The 18,903-nt window shown below is 58.6% G+C and overlaps 1 protein-coding gene and 1 pseudogene across 1 annotated transcript in view; one reads left to right on the forward strand and one right to left on the reverse strand.

Annotated features, from left to right (window-relative positions):
- Positions 1-1,320: 1,320 nt before the first annotated feature.
- The window catches only part of ADGRD1 (adhesion G protein-coupled receptor D1), a 168,973-nt gene continuing 151,390 nt past the window's right edge, over positions 1,321-18,903 (reverse strand). Inside the window, exons 22-28 of the mRNA XM_037817221.1 lie at positions 16,487-16,553; positions 14,256-14,322; positions 8,262-8,353; positions 4,323-4,449; positions 3,752-3,793; positions 2,873-2,965; positions 1,321-1,457 (exon numbers count right to left, since the gene is read on the reverse strand). Of these exons, the coding sequence (XP_037673149.1) occupies positions 1,362-1,457; positions 2,873-2,965; positions 3,752-3,793; positions 4,323-4,449; positions 8,262-8,353; positions 14,256-14,322; positions 16,487-16,553 (584 nt within the window). The 3' untranslated portion in view covers positions 1,321-1,361. The remainder of the gene's footprint in view (positions 1,458-2,872; positions 2,966-3,751; positions 3,794-4,322; positions 4,450-8,261; positions 8,354-14,255; positions 14,323-16,486; positions 16,554-18,903) is intronic.
- On the forward strand, positions 8,573-11,382 carry LOC119519447 (annotated as a pseudogene).

Genomic DNA, 18,903 nt, shown 5'->3' on the forward strand with positions numbered 1-18,903 from the left:
GCCCAGCAGACCCCTGCAGGCCCGCCTGCTCTGCCCGGAGGGGAAAGGTGAGGACTCAGCAGGGCACTGGGACCCCTCCCTGGGCAGGCGCGGCCCGGGGACGCCCATCACCCCAACGTGACTGGGTAAGCTGCGGTCAGATCTGGCCAGACGAACATGGGAAAGGGCACAGGGTGGGAAACCTTAACCTGCGACGAGGCAGGTACACAGGTGGGGATGGGGTGTGAGAGATGCCACCTGGTCCCAGTTTTAAAGAAAGATTTTCCAGTATGAAAAACAGGCCTCAACATTTCATCTGCCTCCCATAGCAGGAGGGTCCCACAGCCCGTGTCCGCGGACGTGGCGGCTCCTGGTGCCTGCTCTGGCTCCAGCCCTGGAGGCCCACGGGGCCCCGTCCACACACAGCTGCCGCAGCTATTCCACTCCTCAGGGGCTGGCTCCCGGCGCAGACGTGGGCATGGCTTCTGGTCAGCGAGGGGCCCGACCCGCGAGACCACCCCTTGGGTCTCGCTCCCCGCAACAGAAGTGGCCCTGGTCTGCCTTCCGGGACCCGCTTGCTAGTGTTGTGAGGGACGAGGAGGATGCCGTCTCGGAGTCGGGGGACCCAGGCAGGCTGTCCACTGCGGGTGGGCCACCAGGAGTGCAGAGGAAGCCCCGGGGCCAGTGAGAGGAGGACGTGTGAGGCCGACTCGAACTGGGAGCTCCGTGGAGCACGGGCCCCTCACGCGGCCTGCAAAGCCTGAGCTGACCCCGGGCCACTCACAGGCCGGAGCAGCACGTTCACCGGGACAGCCGCTGACTCCAGCCACAGTCCCCAGCATGGGGAGGGCCCAGGGTTGGCCAGGATGGGAGGATGACCAGGATGTGAGGATGACCAGGACATGAGGTCAGCCAGGACACGAGGATGACCAGGACGCGAGGGTGACCAGGGTGTGAGGGTGACCCAGGACACGAGGATGACCAGGACGCGAGGGTGACCAGGACGTGAGGGTGACCCAGGACGCGAGGATGTCCAGGCTCTGAGGTCAGCCAGGGCGGGAGGTCGGCCACGCGGGTTCCCTGTGCTGACGCGTGCCGTGGGTGGGGTGCCCGCTTCAGGGAGCCTGTCGTTTGGGCGCGCTCAGCAGGTCCCGGAGGCCCCTCATCCTCTGCCCCAGGCGCCCCGTCTGCCTCTGGGGTGCCTGGGGACCTTGAACACGTGTGCAGCACCTGGCGCCTCTGGCCCCGAGCCCCCATCGTGCGCAGAGGGTCGACGTCCTGAGGGGGCTGCCGGCCTCCGTGCACCCAGGGTGAGGGGAGCTCAGGCGGTGTCACGGGGGTCCACGCGGGCCCACGGTCCCGGCCGCCGGGAGGGCTTCTGCTCACGGGGAGGCCAGGTCCCCCTGGTGGGCGGAGTGGCTGCTCCTGTCCCAGGGGCCGAGCTTGGTGGAGCCAGGGCCGGCCCGGGTCCCGTTCACCTGCAGACGCAAGGAGGGCGCCGTGAAGACGCTGCTCCCGACAGGCCGGCCCAGGTCCTGGGGGAGGGCGGGACGCTCCGGGCAGGACGTCACCAGGACCCCTGGTGGGCGCACAGTGCAGGGGTCTTTACACAAGGGTCCACTTGTGCCCTGGCCTTGCACCTTCTCCCTCTTCACTCATTCTCTCGCCCACACGACTATCCACCTAATCATTCCTTCCTTCATCTGTTTATCTAAGCAACCACACACCTATCCATGCGCCCGCTCATTCAGCTGTCTGTCCATCCAGCCATCCGTCCTTTCATCTGTCCACCTGTTCATTCATTCATCCACTCATTCATATATCCACCCGTTCATTCATTCACCTATCATCTGATCACTCCTCCCTACACTTATCTAACACCTACTCATTCATTCACTTGCCTATCCATCTCTTCACGCATTCAGCTGTCCACCCATTCATTCACTCACACGTCTTCCCCCTTTTCGTTAGTTTTTCATTCACTCATTCATTCACGTACTTATCTGTTTATCTGTTTGTTTACTCATTTGTCTATCAATCCGTCCGTTCATTCATTCAGCATGTACTGACTGAGCACACCACAGGTTCAGTGGGAGGAAAGTGACAGGAAGCTGGCTTCTGGTGGGGAAGGCAGACAACGGCAAGAAGCCAGGGAGTAAGCAAAGCAGCAGCAGAGAGCGGCTGCGTGTGGCACTCAGGGGGGTGGGGTGGCTGGGAGGGACCCCCGAGGATGCACCACCTGGGCAGGGACCCAGATAGCAGGTGGGAGGTGACAGGCACAGCCATGCCCACGCCAGCTGACGAAAGCCCCTGCCAGGGGACTGCAGGATGGAGGGGCGGCCATGTCCTGCAGGAAGGAGGCAAGGCCGGAGGAGGCCTGCTGAAGCCCTGGACAGGGAGGCCCGGGGGCCGTCAGGGCAGAGCCCGGGAGGCAGGGCTGTGCCTGGGGACGTGGTGGCTCTGTGGGACACCGTCGGGTCACCCAGCGTCTGCCTCCTGGTCACCTGCTAGCAGCGATCCCCCTGCCCTAAGTCAGTGCAGGAGGCCCTGCCCTTGCGAGGTGGGGCCAGAGGGAGGGTGTGGGGACCTGCTGCAGGGCCACGTCAGCCCAGGCCGGGGTGCCTGTGGGCCCAGGTCTGCACCAGAAAGGGGGGACAAGGCCTCACAGCCACCTAACCTGCCCACTCGTGCCGCCTGCACAGCTCCGACCTGCTGAGGATGAGCTCAGGGCAGGGACGCACGGGCTGGACGCTCTGGGTTTAAAAGGGCCGGAGCCCCCAGCACCTCCGAGGGCCTGGGTAACGCAGGGGTGCAGGGTGGCCCTCTGGGGCAAGGATGGCCGGGCACCAGGCAGTGGGAGGGGGAGGCCGCGGAGCCCATGCTGGGTACCCACCACGTCGGAGCCGAAGGGCCTAGCGTTGGCACTGCGGGCGGAAGTGCTGCTCAGGGACCACACCTTGGTCTTGTGCTTGAAGGCGGCTCTCACCTTTGAAGGAGAACGCAGGGTCGTGAGAAGACACCTGTGGAGGCCGGGACAGCCGCAGCCGGCTCCACGCTCGGCGGCCTAGGATGTGTGCCAGTGGGAGGCCCTGGGACACCAGCAGGTCCCGAAGGACATTCTGCACCCTCGACTTCCTGGGCAGGCACAGGCCGCGCTCCCCACCGGCGGCTCACGGTCCCTGCGCCCCGCCACGGGAAGCGGGATGCACCCCGGGCATGGCACAGGTGGCCTGAGCCCAGGTGGGGCCCCTCTGCCCTGAGCTGCTCACATCCAGGGCCACGGCCCAGCCTGGCAGGGGCTCGGGGTGCAGAGTGCAAGCCCACAGTGCCGGGGCGCACACACCCCCAGGGATGCGGGGGGTCCTCAGGGACAGGCGGGCGCCGAGGGGCCCTGCTCTCCCCGTGGTGAGGCCCACTCCGGCACGATGCTCCAGGCTGTTCTGAGAGCCAGCCCACCCCAGCCGCCCCAGGGACGCGTCCTCACTGAGACTCCCGCCCTGCAGACCCCAGGCCAGCTGCGCCTTGTCCCGGGGTGCACATTCTGTCTCACACTCCCTAATGCCCTGGGCAGTGAGCAGGGCCCTGTCCCCCAGCTTGGCCAGCAGGGCAGCTGTGACATCAGCGAGAGAGGACGTCTCAAGGTCACTGAGCAACCGCCAAGGGGCCGGCTCAGGGCCGCTTCCCAGTCCCCCGCACAGGAGGCAGCCCCGGCCCTGCTCTGCGCCTTCCGGAGAGGAAACCAGCCTCGTGGTCGGGAAACGAGCAGACGCACCTCTGAGTTCAGGAGACAGTGGAAGAGGAAGATGAAGAGCCCCTGGAGGAAGGAAGGAGAGCGGAGTTAGAGCACCCGTGCTGTGCTGCCAACCCTGTCTCGGGCCCGCCTCACGGAGGAAGGCGGGGGTACTGGGGCCAAGAGGGTGGTCCGTGAGGACGCCAGCTACCCAGGCAAGCAGCCACCACGGGCCAAGGTGGCTGGGCTGCTTCAGCAGATGCACAGCGAGGGGGATGCGCACACAGGTGGACGCCCGCCAGGTAAGTGCTCAGGCAGGTGGGCACACAGGTGAGTGCACAGAAAGGTGAATGCAACAGCAAGTGAGTACAGACAGGTAGACGCAGACAGATGAGTGCACAGACAGGTGGATGCACAGACAGGTGATGCACAGACAGGTGATGCACAGACAGGTGAGTGCACAGACAGGTGGTTGCAAGGACAGGTGAGTGCAGACAGGTGGACACATGGACAGGCAAGTGGGTAAACAGGGATGGGTTCCCCCGGACGGCCCGCGGCCCCATTCCCCCTCCCCCAGGGTCGGGCCGCCCAGGACGGCCCCGCGGGCACCCACCTGCAGGGAGTTGAGGATGGCAAACACGTACTGGAAGACCAGTGCCTGCTCGTTGACAGCAAGCACGCCAAAGACCCACGAGGTCCCCAGGATGGGCAGCAGCACGGCCACGGCTTTGGCCGTCAACCTGGAAGATGAAGGGCAGGGGCCGGGCTGGGTGCAAGGCCTGGGGGCCCCGTGTATCCTGACAAACCTCCGTGTTCCCACCGGTAAGCAGCGACCTGGAGACGGGGGAAGCACGCAGGTGCGAGAGCTCGGAGCGTCCAGTCGGGGCGGGGAGTGGGGTTCACACAGAGTGACGCGCCCGGGAGACTGACCCGTCAGCACCAGAACCCAGAAGCTCCAGGAGCAGGGCCCTCTTCAGGCCCCCTCAGAGCCAGCTGGGAGGTGCGGGACTGTTGGGGGTCCTCCCGGCAGATACATGCTGGCCTGGGGACGTACTGCCGCAGCCCCTTCCTGCCCGCAGACCCCACAGCAGCACTGCCCCCCACCAGGGCAGGCGACTCCTCAGCGACACGGGTGCCACCCTGTTTTACAAGGGAGTCCCAGGCCCGACGCCTCGGTGCTGTCTGGAAAACGTGTGGATGCCAGCTGGCCCCGCCCGGGCGCCGTGAGCTCGGGCTCACCCAGCCGGCTGCTCTGCCTTCGAGTCCATGACACTGTCTTCCAGGACAAGGGACTCTGCCTCACGAGCAGGGAAGCCTATTGAGAGCCCGCCGTGCGGGGTGCAGGCAGCCCTACCAAGAAGCCCTGGGCCCCCGACTGCCCCCCAACCACCTGGAATCGGAGCCGGACTGGGCAGCTGCTTCTGCTCCCCCACAGCTGCCACCGTCCCGGGCACGCTCAGTCTGCCCACCCAGCCCACCGTGCAGGTGCTGCCTGGAGACGCCTTTGGGGCCAAGGAGCCCAGTGGGGATGCCAGGGCCAAGCTACCTGCAGCAGCCTCTTGGTGGACACCAGCTGCAGGGACCACGGCCAAGCACCCGACCTGCCTGACTCCAGTGTGTCTGGCGTGCTGTGCAAATGCCCAGTGTGCTGGTGCGAGGCTGGTGCACCCTGACTCCCCACGTGCTGGGCTCCCCGCAGTGGTGGTTCAGCATCTGAGCCCTGGGGATGAGTCTAGGGACTGAGGGGCTGTGCTGCCCAGCAAGGGGGACAAGACACAAAGGGCTCGCCTCAGCGTCCCTGCCTCAGACACGCTGTCGCCGCTGCCTGTTCCTTTGTCCCCTCCCTGAGCCCCCAGTGCAGCAGACGTGTCTGTGTGTCCGTCTCCCTACAGGCCAAGACTGTCTTTCTGTCTCTGGGGCCCCAAAGCGCAGCACGGCACTGGGTACCCAACAGGCTGCCAGCAAAGTCTCCCGCGAGAGGGTCGGCGCATGGGCAGGTGCAGAGCAGGTGCCCGGGTGCGCTTCTACCGTCACGGGCATCCTTGTCAGAAGCCAAGATCCCCATGCTGGCAGCCCCAGCACCTGACCCCTGGGAAGCCAATGGCTGCCCCCAGGCTCAGCCCTCGGGGGACTGCAGCCCGCAGGTTCTCATAAAGTTAACACAATAAAAATAGAACACCTGTCTCCTGAAAACAAAAACCTCATGAATTATTTAGCTGCCATCTTTAGATTCTGGAACAACGTATTTGAATGGAAAAGTCACTGAAAAACAGTGAGTTTTCAAAGTGACAGTTTGGTTTTCCTTAAGAAATGAAACAGTAAAGGAGAAGACCCAGGGGGAAAACGTGTCCAGCTGACGTGCCCTGAGGCGCCGGAGGGGCACTGGGCAGTGCGGGGTGCAGCCAGTCCTCGGCTCCCCCAAGGGCAGTCCTGGCATGGGTGCCCTTCCATGTGGTGCCACCCCCACCCCACCCACTGTAACAAAAACTCAGGAAGTGAGGGGAGCGCCGAGTCTGCCCAGTTACACCGCCCGGGTGAGGGCCCAGCTGAGTAGCTGCTAAGCCCGTGAACAGACGACCAGATGGCAGGGTCACAGGTGTGCAGGCCCACGTGCACACACGCACACACAAGTGCGCACACCTGCATGCACAATACACGCAACCATGCACGCACACACACAAAGTGCACACAAACATGCATGCACACGCACACACATATACACACGATGTACACTCAAATGCACATTACACACATACAAGTGCACACTGAAACATGCACGCACACACATCCGCACAAGAGAACACACATGCACACATGGTGGCCCTCCCTCGTGCAGCACCTGGCAGGACTGGGAGGTGCACTGCACAGGAGGCCGGCTCGGTGCCTGCCCAGGCTCAGCCCCCTGCTCCTGCCATCTCTCATCCATGTTGGTAGCACAGAGCATGTCAGAGTTCCAGGTGACCCGCAGGGACAGGAGCCTGAGCTGGGCCTGGTGGGTGGAGAGTGGGGCAGCCAGGTGAGTTATGGGGGTGCCAGGGGCAGAGGTGTGGAGGTGGGCTCTCAGATGAGCTCTCTGGGTCTCCCTGGAGCTGTTCAGGCAGAGGGAACTGTGTGCTTGCACTGCACGAAAGCTTCGGAGACACACTGGCCGCCCTGCAGCACCTTGGGGGGTTGGGGTTTCCTGAGTGCCCAGCCAGGGCTCCGGGCAGCGTGGCCCTCTTCTCATGGATGATGGGAGAGGAAAGGAAGTGACCCCTGACCCCCGGGCATCTTTTCTCCCAGGGGCAGAGCCCTCGGAAGGCTTCCAGAGACGGGAAAAGCCCAAGTGGCCTGGGACCTTCTGTCAGTCTCTAATTCCCAGGGTCTGGAATTCATTACAGAATAATCATCGATTGATTTTGCTGCTGGCGTATTTACTGTTTTTCGTTTCAGATCAGAAAAGATAGAGTATAACAAACTAACAATAATTTTGCCTGCAGCTTAGAAATTCAAAAGTCACCAGCACTTGAGTTTGAGCTTAAATTCTGTAGATGGAAATGACCGTCCACCCCAAAATTTCAGTGCAACAGGGCCATGGGCCTGAGAAGTCGCCCACTCGGCCCCCGCACCCCTCGCCCCAGCTCCAGCCCCACAGGTGAGGGTCCCCTGTGCACCCCACCCCTGCCCATGGGGCCCCTCCAGAAAGAAACTCCTTGGACCTGGGTGTGACCTGCATGGCTGCCTCGAGCACCCAGCACCTGTGCCCTGTAAGTTTATGAGTGATGCCAAGTGCCCAGTGAGGAGTCACCTCCAACCCGCCTCCAGGCCCTGCGGGTGGGGTGCTGGGTGTGCCCCAGGCAGGACCCCCACCTGAACAGGTGGGAGACAGAGGCTCCTTCCCCGGGGCCTGAGCATTCCGCTGCAGCTGCTCTGTCACCAGAAGGGGATGTCACAGCGTGAAGCTGACAGAGGATGAAGAGCTGAAGGACGTGCAAAGGGAAACTGGCCCTGGTGACACACCCTCAAACAAGAGCCATCACACGGAACCGTCCTAAGCTCCGTGGCAGTGAACTCTCCTCTCCAAGGTCAGCTCACGCTGGGTTTTCTGCCACCTGCAAGGGGCAGAGCCCTGGGTGATGTGGGGCCGGGAAAGCCCAGATGGCGGCAGGTTGTGGGGGTGAACCGCTCTCCAGATGAACCAGCCCCTCTGAGCAGGTTGGAAACGCTTCTTCCCTTTCGGGTTCTCCTTCACGCGACAGCCCTGGGAGGCAGGAGCCATCGTCACCCCCACAAGACAGCAAGGAAACCGCGGCACTGAGGGGTGGGTGCTCGCAGGGTCCCGGCAGGCAGGACCGGGCCCGGCTCCAGCTCTGGGCTTGAGTTTGCTCCCACCCAGAGGTGACAGGTCCTGGGAGGACATCTGGGAGATGGCCCCCTTTTCACAGGTGGACGTAAGGTGGGGCGAGGGGCCTGTCCCGGGTCACCCCGAGGGAGGATGCAATCCGGTGCCCGCTGCCACGAGACTGAGCACGCTAAGAGGCCCGGGTGCGTGGTGGCCCATGGGGCGACTTACTTGAAGGCGCTGGCGTCCCCGTGGATCTTGTAGTTCTCGGCGCTGATCTGTGAGATGACCCTGGTCACGGCAATGAGGATGCCGGCATTGACCTGCAAGAGAACAGAGACAGGAGGCCAGGTGAGGCCAGGTGAGGGCAGGTGAGGGGCCGAGCTTCACCTGCACAATTACCCGGACCCTGACCAAGGCCCCTGAGCAAGCAGACGCCTCTGGGACAAATCCAACCCAAGCCCTCGGGCACATGCAGGACTGACCTCTGTGAGCCAGGCTTGTGCTACCTTAAAATGTCAAAACAGACCACTTTCAGTGGCATGGTGTCCAAAGAATGTGGCCTCTGCAGCAGGACAGGCTGCGTGTGTGGCCTGGGCAGCCAAGGAAGACCTTGGAGCGCCTCCCCGGTCTTTCAGGGGACAGCAGTTCCCACAGGGCAAGCTGATTATCGGAAGGATGACAGATCGTGTTGTAGAGACAGTGCCCACTCGCCAGGTGACCCACAGACACTACGGCAGAACAGGACGACGTCTTCTGGCCAATGTTCCCTCCTGCCAGGAGCTTGCTGGAAGGCTCCCCTTGGGGCCTGTGGGGCCGGGCACTGAGGGGGTCCCTAGCCGAGGCTGCAGCCCACCTTGTCCCCACACGGGGGTCTCTCCATGAGCAGCGGGTGCTGCTGAGAGCAGGTGGCAGCAAAGGGAGCAAGGACCTCCAGGCTTCCTCTGCTTCGGGGACTTCAGGGGCTGGGCCAAGGCCCTTTCCCTCCTTCCTGAAAAACTCTGAGGTCATTTGCAACTTGGGCCCTCCTGACTGGGCTTTGTTCCTTCTCTGTGATCTGGAGGTAATGGCAGATGTTTCCCGAGGCCGAGGGGAGATGAGACAGGGTCATGCTGCACCCCCCAGCACACGACACACATCCAGGACACCCCCACTCACAGGCTGGCACGTCACCCTCAGCTAGAACAGGGGGTGGAGGGCGAGGCTGGTGCACACACAGAGCATGAGGGGCTTTGACGTGCACTGACTTCACATTCAGCTCAGCTACTGCACAGTTACTGCTCTGGGGACTTGAGGTCCTTCATAATGAAAACTTCAACTCCAGACACTGGTGTGTGCTGGGGCCTGGGTCCGGCTGGTCTCCGAGCGAGGCTGATGTTGTGTGTCCTGTCTTGAGCCGGGCCGCTGCCTCCCAGGCCTGACAGGGCCGAGGACAGGACGGGGCCCAGCTCAAATGCCACGTTCCTACCAGGATTTGGTCACTACTCTTGAATGCTTTTTGGCTTGTCGTGTGCCTTTGGTTCCTCCCCAGAGTTCTGAAATGGTTGGGGTTTTTATTATGTTTTTCTCATTCTTCCCGTGGCATCCTTGCATTTTGGGAGAGAAGAGGCACCAAGGCCCCGCTCCTCCCGTTGGCTCAAGGAGCGACACTGCGGAGCCACACCGGGACCAAGGCCAAAGCCCTGCTGGCAGCCACAGAAGAGCAGATCCAGCCAGAATATCCATCGACAGGCAGGTCCGCTCCGTGGAACCTTCCGGAGCTGCGGCACGGATGGGGAGTCTCCACCTGGGCCGACAAAGGCGAACGTGCAGGGAGAAGTGGGCACGGGTGAACACGTCTCTGTGCCTGCTCAGGGTGAGCAACACCGCAAGCAGAGGCCTCTTACCTCTTCCCGCTCCGCTCTTCGTGCGAGCGCCCACGTTTTCTCACCAGCGTCCTTGATACGTTCTCTACCTGCCTACTCAGAAACACACGAACAAAACCAACAAGAACCCGACGACACACAGAACCTGGATGGGGGTGGGGGGAGTACTGGGGGAGCACGGACCTGGGAGGTGGGCGTGGGCTGGACTTTTTACTGTCTCACACTTTTCTTCTGAATTTCTAAGCCGTGTCTGTTAACTATTTGAAAATTAAATTACTTAGTTATTTTTAATGTTAGATGATTAGAAATTGAAAGAGGGTCAGTGCCGCCCGCTCCCCAGCCGCTGCTGCCCCCACAGCCACGCTCTCCGTGCGCGTCCTGCTCGCCACCCTGGCGGACCAGCAGCAGCTCCAGCTCTCGCCCCAGAAGGGGCTCAGCCCAGCAACAAGGAGAACATGCCCCCAGCCCTCAGCAGCACCCGCGTCCTGGCCAGCCAGCCAGCCGGGAAGATCTCCCAGGAGCCCGCCAAGCCGGAGAAAACCAAGATCCCTGCCCCTGGCGTGGAGGATGAACCACTCCTGAGCTGCCATCGTTCCTATCGAATACCGTGGTACTTGGCAGATGTGTAAGAAGCTGAGGCTTCCGTGGGGACAGCCGAGGAGGTGGATCTCCCCAAGGACATTCAGCTGTGGGAAGCCCATTCTGTCACGTGTCCTGGCTTTCTCTGCAGCAAGTGATGGCACAGTAGATGAGAACTTGATGGAGCCTTTTAGCCAAAGAAGTTCAGATTACAGAAGCCGTTGTTTCTGTGGGCTCCAAATTGTCACAGAAAACATACATTCCGAAATGTATAGTCTCCTTATCAACATTCACATTAAAGATTCCAAAGAAAGGAAATTTCTCTTTAATGCAATTTGAACGCTGCCTTGTGTAAAGAAGGCGGCAGACTGGGCCTTGCGATGGATTGGAGACAAAGGAGCTACCTCTGGAGAACGTGTCTTAGCCTTTGCAGCAGCAGAAGGAATCTTCTTTTCTGGCTCTTGCATCGATGTTCTGGCTCAAGAAACGAGGACTGATGCCTGGCCTCACATTTCCCAATGAACTTGTTAGCAGAAATGGGGTTTACCCTGTGACTGTGACCGCCTCATGCTCAGACACCTGCTTCACATGCCTTCAGAACAGAGGGTAAAAGAAACAATTATGAATGCTGTTGGGAAGAAGAGGAGTCCCTACGGAGGCCTTCCTGTGCAGCTCAGCGGCGTGAACTGCGCTTGAATGCAGCAGGACACAGAACTCGTGGCAGACATGCTTGTGCCGGAACTGGGTTTCAGCGAGGTTTTCAGAGTGGAGAATCCCTCTGACTTCCTGAGGCATATTTGCTGGAAGGGAAGACCAACTTCTCTGAGAAGAGAGTAGACGAGTATCCGAGGATGGGAGTGATGTCAAGTTCAACAGAAAACTCCTCTAACTTAGAGGCTGACTTCTAAATGGAGATACATTCTTATTGTGTTTTCTTTTTCCCTTCTCAGAAAAAAAAAAATCGGCTACTTGAAATGTTCATCAACCAGCTACACCATGAACTGACGCCAGGAATATCTGATGGCATCTTTGACACTGTGTAGCCACCTCAAAACTAGTCCTGTTGATGATACTAGTGGAGTTGCCTAGAAAGGTGATTTCTAAGACAAAGGTTGGTAGGGTTTTTATGAAAGATCTTGTCCACATTTGGTTTTTGCAAGCAGGCTGGCTGTGGATGACTTTGCTAGAGCTGTCCCTGCAGTAGTCTTGGCTTTCGAGAGGGAGCCCCTCCAGCTCGTCGGCCCCAGTGGGCATCAACGCTCAGCTACTACCACAAGGCACGATGTCATCCTCACTGCTTCAAAGCACAATTCAAAGTTTACTTAGTTTGTTTATACAACTGTCACTTTACATGCAAATAAATATTGTATTGTCAAGCTACAAGTCTAACACAGCTTAACTTTGCTGGTTTCTACACCAAACACAAAGTATTCACTCCACCACTTGATGGGAACCAATTCAAAAATTACTAGGTGACTGAAGTTTAAACCTGTGCAGACTTATTATTTCTAGGCTTTATTTTCTTTCATGAGTTCAAGTACTTTTATACTAATTTTAAAGACAATCCTGTGCAGATGTAGAGAGTAGCCAGTCAAAGCCACACAGAAGCCAAGTTGTGTGTTTTATCCTATGCACAGCTGGGCACGCTGAGGTAGAGTATTCTGGGACAAGATAAAAGGCTTCAGTTTTTTAAAGGGTCATCTTTCAGGTAAAAACTTCTAACTTCAGTCGTTAGGAGTAGAGGCCTTGCCTTGGCTGGCTGATCTCTCAAATTGGATTTCCCCTGCCTTCTAGTTGGTATGAAGCGATCCTCAAGGGGTCTTAGATGGGCTCTAAGATAATGTTGTAAATTGATTTTTCAAATCATCCTTGTGTGAAATGACCCATAGATCTTGTTCGTCAGAGGTAATGGCAGGGATGAAGGTGGTTCTCTTGAAAGTTGAGTGTTTTGTTTTGTTTTTTTAAATTACAAACTTTGTATATGTGGCCTTTTAGATTATACCTACAGTCATACTGGAAAATAATCACCCAGTATTGTCTTATAGTCACGACTGATTGATTAGACAATGCCCAGTGATATCACTGCTAACGTTTACCTAAATCTGATGCCAACCTAATTTCTTAAACTTCAACAGAAAACTAGTATTGCATGAGCTATTCATATACGTTCCATTAAAAAATTTTTATTTCACAAGGAAGTATAAACCAAATAGATACCCGTAACTGGGCTCATGCTGTCAGTCTGCCCTTACGTTTCCAACAGAAAAGCCAAGACATTAATAGAAAATGATGCTCTACACACACTGACCCTGTGGCAGCATCTGTCAACTGCTCGTGTTGGCTGTGTGACCGCTGGCCTGCTCTATTGTCCGTCTCCTTCACCACTTATTGTATAAATAGTCAATCAAATTAAGAAAAAACATTAAAAGAGAAATGAAGTAGAACCAGTTTCCTGTGAAAATCTCAGCAGTGTCCCTGGGGCCAGGAGGAAAGGAGCTCAGGGTCTCCCCTGGTGTCTCACGTGGGCTGGGGGCCCCCCGACAACACCGGCGTGCGTTCGGCAGCTGGCTGTCCTCAGCTTTACGGAGAGGACTTGCCGCTGCCCTGGTGTACGTTCCGAGTCACCAGACACATGGATGTCTGCACACAGATGCTGCGGCGGCCCTGGAACGGGCACCACATTACGCTTGGCCGATGCGGGGCTACATCTGGGAGTGACACGCGGCCGCCACATCCGCCACCGTAAATCGGGGAAGGTGCTGGAGCATCGGGGTGTGTGCCCGTCAGAGCTGCAGACAGACGCTGAGGAGTGGCTGCCGGGGACGTCGCAGCCCCGCTCCCTCCCTGGTCACAGGCTGTCAGGCCACGCGACGCGCTCGCCTTGTCTGCTGGTTTAGCTGGACACCAGACTCGACCTTCAAAAATTGCTCATCTCATCTGAAGCTACTTTTGAAACGTGTCATTCCATTCATGATCAGACTTGCTCTTCCTGGAGCCCAGCCCTGTTCTCCCACCCAGCGGCCTGGGGAACACTGGCCTGATGCAGAGGCTGCTCCTGGAGCCCCTTCTCGGCCCCTCCGGGGACACAGTTGCCCGCTCCTCAGATGTGGAACCTGAGGCCCCTGGCTTCTCTCGTCTCCTGGGGCTCCAACAGGGCTGCCCTCCCACACGGCAGAGGCAGCCACACCCAAGGGTGCCCCCAAATAAAGGCTCCAGGTGTGCATAGCTGTGGAGCTTCCCCCCAAATGCTGGCTCCAGAATCGGCAACCCCGGGAATACAGTGCGGTGTCCCCACACGTGGTCTCTGTGGCGGCAGGTTCTGTGGGGGGCCTCAGCGGGCCCGCCCCTCCCGGGCTCTGCTGACTGCAAGGCCACCCGGGCCACGGCCACCAGGACACAACCGCAAGGAAGGGCCCACTAGGAGGGCAGGGTGAGACGGGGAAGTGGGGGCAACACTCAGATGTCACAAGCCAAACCCAGAAACTGAACCTGACCCCCAGCCAGAGGCAGGAGCCCTCGAGGGCCTCGGCCAATTCACTTTAAACCTGGAGAAATGCGGAATCACGCCAAGATTATTCCGGGGAACGAAGCGCTGAGTCACAGTCCAGAGGGAGTGGTGACGAGGATGCCACCCTGGCTGAGAACATGTCCTCGCAGCTCACCCCCCACCCCAAGCCCCCGGGTCCTCCCTCCTCCCCCAAGCCCCCCAGGTCCTCTCCCCCACTTCCTTGTGCCCCCCAGGTCCTCTCCTCCCCACTCCCCGTGGGGACCGGAACCGTACCACAATCACCAGCAGGGCGGGGGCGACGAAGGCCCAGATGGCGCCGCTGCCCAGGGACAGCCAGCAGCTGCAGAGGGAAGCAGAGCAGTTATTCCACCGCCCGGGAGCTGGGGCCACTTGGTTCCGGGAGGCGGCCAGGGCACAGCCACGACCCCTGGCATTCCAGCAAACAGCACCCTGGACAGGGCAGGCTCTGCTCCCATCCTTGAGAGGTGCCGCCAGGGTAAGGGACTGGCTCGAGGCAATGGAGGCTTCCAGGCCCCTGGATCAGCAGGAGACATCACAGCCTCTGCCGAGACCAGCCAGAATCCACAGCAGATTGTTATTATAAAAAATCAAAAGACCCCTCGCCACAGCTGGCTCTCCCCAGGCACCTCTTGAAGGGGCAGGAGTGTCGATGGCCAGTCAGACGGCCCAGCACCCACCAGCTGTTCCCACTAGTTGGGGGCTGAGAGCGACCGCCCAGGAGGGCCACACAGCGGAGGAGCCACCAGCAGGCCCCGGCCAGGGCTCTGGTTTCCTGGAGAAGCATCCCCTGGATGCGGGGTCCAGTTTAAGGGCATGAAATGCCCCAGTCCCAAAGATGTGACTCCAGAACTCAGGCAGGAAACTGGCTCCTTTACAAGCTCATTTCTTCCCAGAGCTGCCAGGGGCCCGGGTTCCCTAAGGCCTCCAGCTCTGGGCTCTGGACACAGGGAGGGGTCCGGGCAGCTCAGGGGTCCTGGGCACAGGGACAGCGTCTGGGCACAGGAAGGTGATCTGGGCACAGGGACAGGGTCTGGACACAGGGACAGGGTCCAGGCAGCTCGGGGCACTCATCCTCACTGGCTCTGGGCGTGGGCATCTCTGTGGGGCCTGCCCTCCTTCCCTCAGTGACCGTCCCCTGAAAGCACCTCACCCGCATCACATCTCAGCCCCTGAGGCAGCACCATGACTCCTCCCACCCTGGAGATGAGTAAACCGAGGCCTTCCGCCCCTGCCCCCGAGGCTCTGGGGCCCGGACAGTCCCCCGGGCTGTGCTCCTTCCTAAGGGGACACCCAAGATCAGAGAGAAGGCGCCTCGGGTCTGGGGGTGCACCGCTTTAGAGGCAGACGCCGAGCAACTGTGAAGGGTGCTGTGGCCAAGGCCCTGTGGGGCCCCTGATTTCGCCACGGGAAACGGTGTGCCCCCAGTGCTCCTGCAGGACCTTAGGCAGTGAGGCTCTCCGTCCCCATCCTCTTCCGCAACCTCATGGGGCCGCCCCGCTCTTGGGCTCCATCCCAGGCGGAGGCAGGCAGCCTGGGCACCCTCCAGCTCCGCAACAGGTAGAACGGAACCAATGCCACGGGGAAGCTCTGGGGGGAACGTGCTCCCCCAGCCGGTGCCCCGACCTCCACAGCCACCCGGGATGGGGAGGGACGGGCTGGGAACGGCTGGTTCCCAGTGAGAGCTCGGTCGGTGGACCCTTGCTGCCCTTGAGAAGGAAAGGCTAGACCCTCCCAGTTTAGCAGTTCAGCCGACATTTATCTCCTCCTGAAGCTCACACACACTCCACCTCCTCTCTCTTCTCAGCACTTAAACGCTCCCGGTGATGTTTCCCCACCAGGTTTTCACTCAGTGCCATCGCAGCTGGGGGAGGACAGGGAGGAACTTCCTCGAGACATTGGAGGCAAAGCCTCTTTTTCACGAGGAAAGACAAGGATCTCTCTGGAACTTGGAAACAACCTGGTCCCACAGTGCCACCCCTCCCTGGTCCTGAGTGAGCTGCAGTTCCCAGACGGCCGCATGGATGCTGGGCTGGGTGAATTCCCTCCCTCCTGCCTGGGGACTGGGGTCTTCAGACCCCACCGATCACAGCAGACCACACTCCTTCCCGCGTTCATGCAGGCACACAGTGGTAACTCATGGGCAGTTATGTGCACTAGACAATCACTGATCACCCCCAAAAAAGGGCTTAAAGGGTCACAAAACTGGGCTCTGAGGGTGACCAGAACTGGGCTCCAAGAGGAAAGTTCCACATCCTGGAGGCGCTCTGACATGCCAGCAGCCAGTTCCAAAGCTGGAGGAGGGTCAGGGCAAGCTGCGTGTGCCCCTCCTTCCACCTGGCACCATGCCTTCACTGGGGGCCCGGGAGACCCCACCCCACGGAGGAGCCTGGAAGACAGACAGTTGGCGCCCGGGGCGCTGCATGGCGAGGTCTTCCATGGACATCCGGCCCACGAGGTGCTCGGAAGGCAGACCCTTCACTTACTTGTCACTTGCTCCGTAACTGTCCATGGCAGATGCCACTGAAATGACGCAGATCAGAAGAGGACAACCTGCAGGAGACCAGAGCAGTGTCACGTCAGCTTGTGCCAGCTTCCTTTCATTATGAATTCACGTGTCCATTTCCTACCTGATATATACAGAGAGCCAAGTGCTAAGGGCTGGGGACTCAGAACAGCCCCTGCCCTCCACGAACTTACCATCTAACAAAGAAATCACATGCACACACCTGTACTTGCCAGATCCCAGAAGAAGAAACTAACATGTGGAAGGAGTTTCTGACCCAGGGGCCCCGCAGCTTATCTCACAGAAAACAGGTGCCCCATAGACTAAAGAATGAGGCCGTTCAAAGCTGTTCAAGGCTGTTCCAGCCACAGTGGCCCCTCAAAGGCGTAAAGCAAGGTCAGATATGCCCATAAGATGAACAACCAGAAAGGCCTGCTCTCCCTAGACAGATAACGCAGCTGCTTTCCTAAAAAGAATACTGTCTCAGAACTCTACCAACCAATCAGCCCAAAACTAGACAAGCATTTACCCGATCGAGGGACAGAACACCACAGCAGACACCCTTCCCAATGTGGGTTCCTTTTTCATTAAAAAATGCTGCTCTCAGATAGAGCTGGAGCCATTATCTTTTTTCTTCTTTTCTGCTGGCTCCCACCTGCTTTCTTCCTCTAATAAATCATAAACTTTATACTTAAACTTTGACTCGCTGTGTTGTATGGACTCCTGAATGACTCTGACCTAACGGTACTCACACATACAGGACAAGGAAGTGCATGAGTCTTCGTCAAAAGCAACGGCTTGGGCAAGGTGTGGCTCTGCAGGGAGACGGACGGCAGCTCGGCTTGGCCTCCCTGGCCCAGTAGTTCCCGGGCAGAACCCCCCCCCCCCAACCAGGGGACACCTGGCAATGCCTGGGAACACGTCGGGCTGTGACACTGCTGGGGATGCCGCTGGCATCTGGTGGGTAGAGGCCGGGGACGCAGCTGACATCCTGTGATGCTCAGGACATCACAGCTGAGACTTCTCCACGTAGAGAAGCCCTGAGCTAGGGTCGCCGGGAGGGAGGTGGGGGGTGCGAGAGGAGGCAGGGCTGGCGGAGGGACGTGCATTTGTTCTAGCTCGTGGGAGAACATTCTTCTGTGTGTACAACTCACCAGGCGTTGTCCAGCACAGGGCTCACTGTTACACAGCCCCACGTTTCATCCTCTGGCTCTCCCCCAGGGACACACACGACTGCAGACTTCCCCTCTCCACCACAATCACCCGTAATTCAGCGCTGTTAGTCACACACAGAATACGAGCTGCCATCACCCCATCCATTTCCAAACATTTACAATCCACCTTACTAAAAATTCTGCACAAACTAAGCATCAGCTCCCCATTCCCTACCTCGTTCTGTCTTCCAGTAACCTACGTTCCATGAGTTTACATGTTATAATTAAGTTTATATCAGTGAGAACATACAACATCTGTCCTTTTGTGTCTGCTTATTTCACTCAGGACACTGTCCTCAAGGTTCATCCTTGTTGTCTTGTGCTTTGGGACCTCGTTCCTTCTTAGTGCTGCACGGTATTCCCTCGTGTGTATAGACCACATTTTGTTTTTCCACTCTTCGGTTGATGGACACATGAGTTGCTTCCATCTTTTGGCAATGATGAATAATGCCGCTATGAACACTGGTGTGCAGTTGTCTATTCGAGTCCCTGCTTTCAGATCTTCTGGGCACACACTGAGTAGTGGCACTGCTGGGTCATAAGGCAACTCTATACTTAACTTTCTAAGGAGCCACCAAACCATCCTCCACAGCAGCTGCACCATTTTACGTTGCCACCAGCAGTAAATACATGTCCCTATTTCTCCACGTCCTCTCCATCGCTTGTAGTTTTCTGGGTTTTTTTTTTTGGTAGTAGCCATTCTGGCAGGTGTGAGACGGTGTCTCACTGTGGTTTGGATTTGCATTTCCCTAACAGATAGTGAAGCTGAGTATCTTTTCATGTACTTTGTAGCCATCTCTACTTCCTCTTTGGAAAAATGTCTATTTGAGTCTTTCGTCTATTTTTAAATTGCATTGTTGGCTTTTGATTGTTGAGTTGCAGGCTCTCTTTTAATATTCTGGATATCAAATCCTTAACCAGATATGTGCTTTCAAATATTCTCTCTGCTGAGTCGGCTGAGGCAGCTTCTGACCCCGTGACCGGGGAGCCCTCGGCACTAACAAGGAGGAAATCAGCTCCAGGAGACGAAGACGAGGGACGGTCTTGACGGGGCCCGTGCAGCCCAGGGACCCGGCCCCGCCCGAGCCAGCGACCACGGCACCTTCCCTGGCTGGTGTCGTCCACGCGAGCCAGGAAATTCCTTTTGTGCCGAAGCCCCCGAGGTGGGTCACCGTCACTCGAA

The sequence above is a fragment of the Choloepus didactylus genome, chromosome 23, assembly GCF_015220235.1.
Source record: "Choloepus didactylus isolate mChoDid1 chromosome 23, mChoDid1.pri, whole genome shotgun sequence".
Classification (NCBI taxonomy): domain Eukaryota; kingdom Metazoa; phylum Chordata; class Mammalia; order Pilosa; family Megalonychidae; genus Choloepus; species Choloepus didactylus.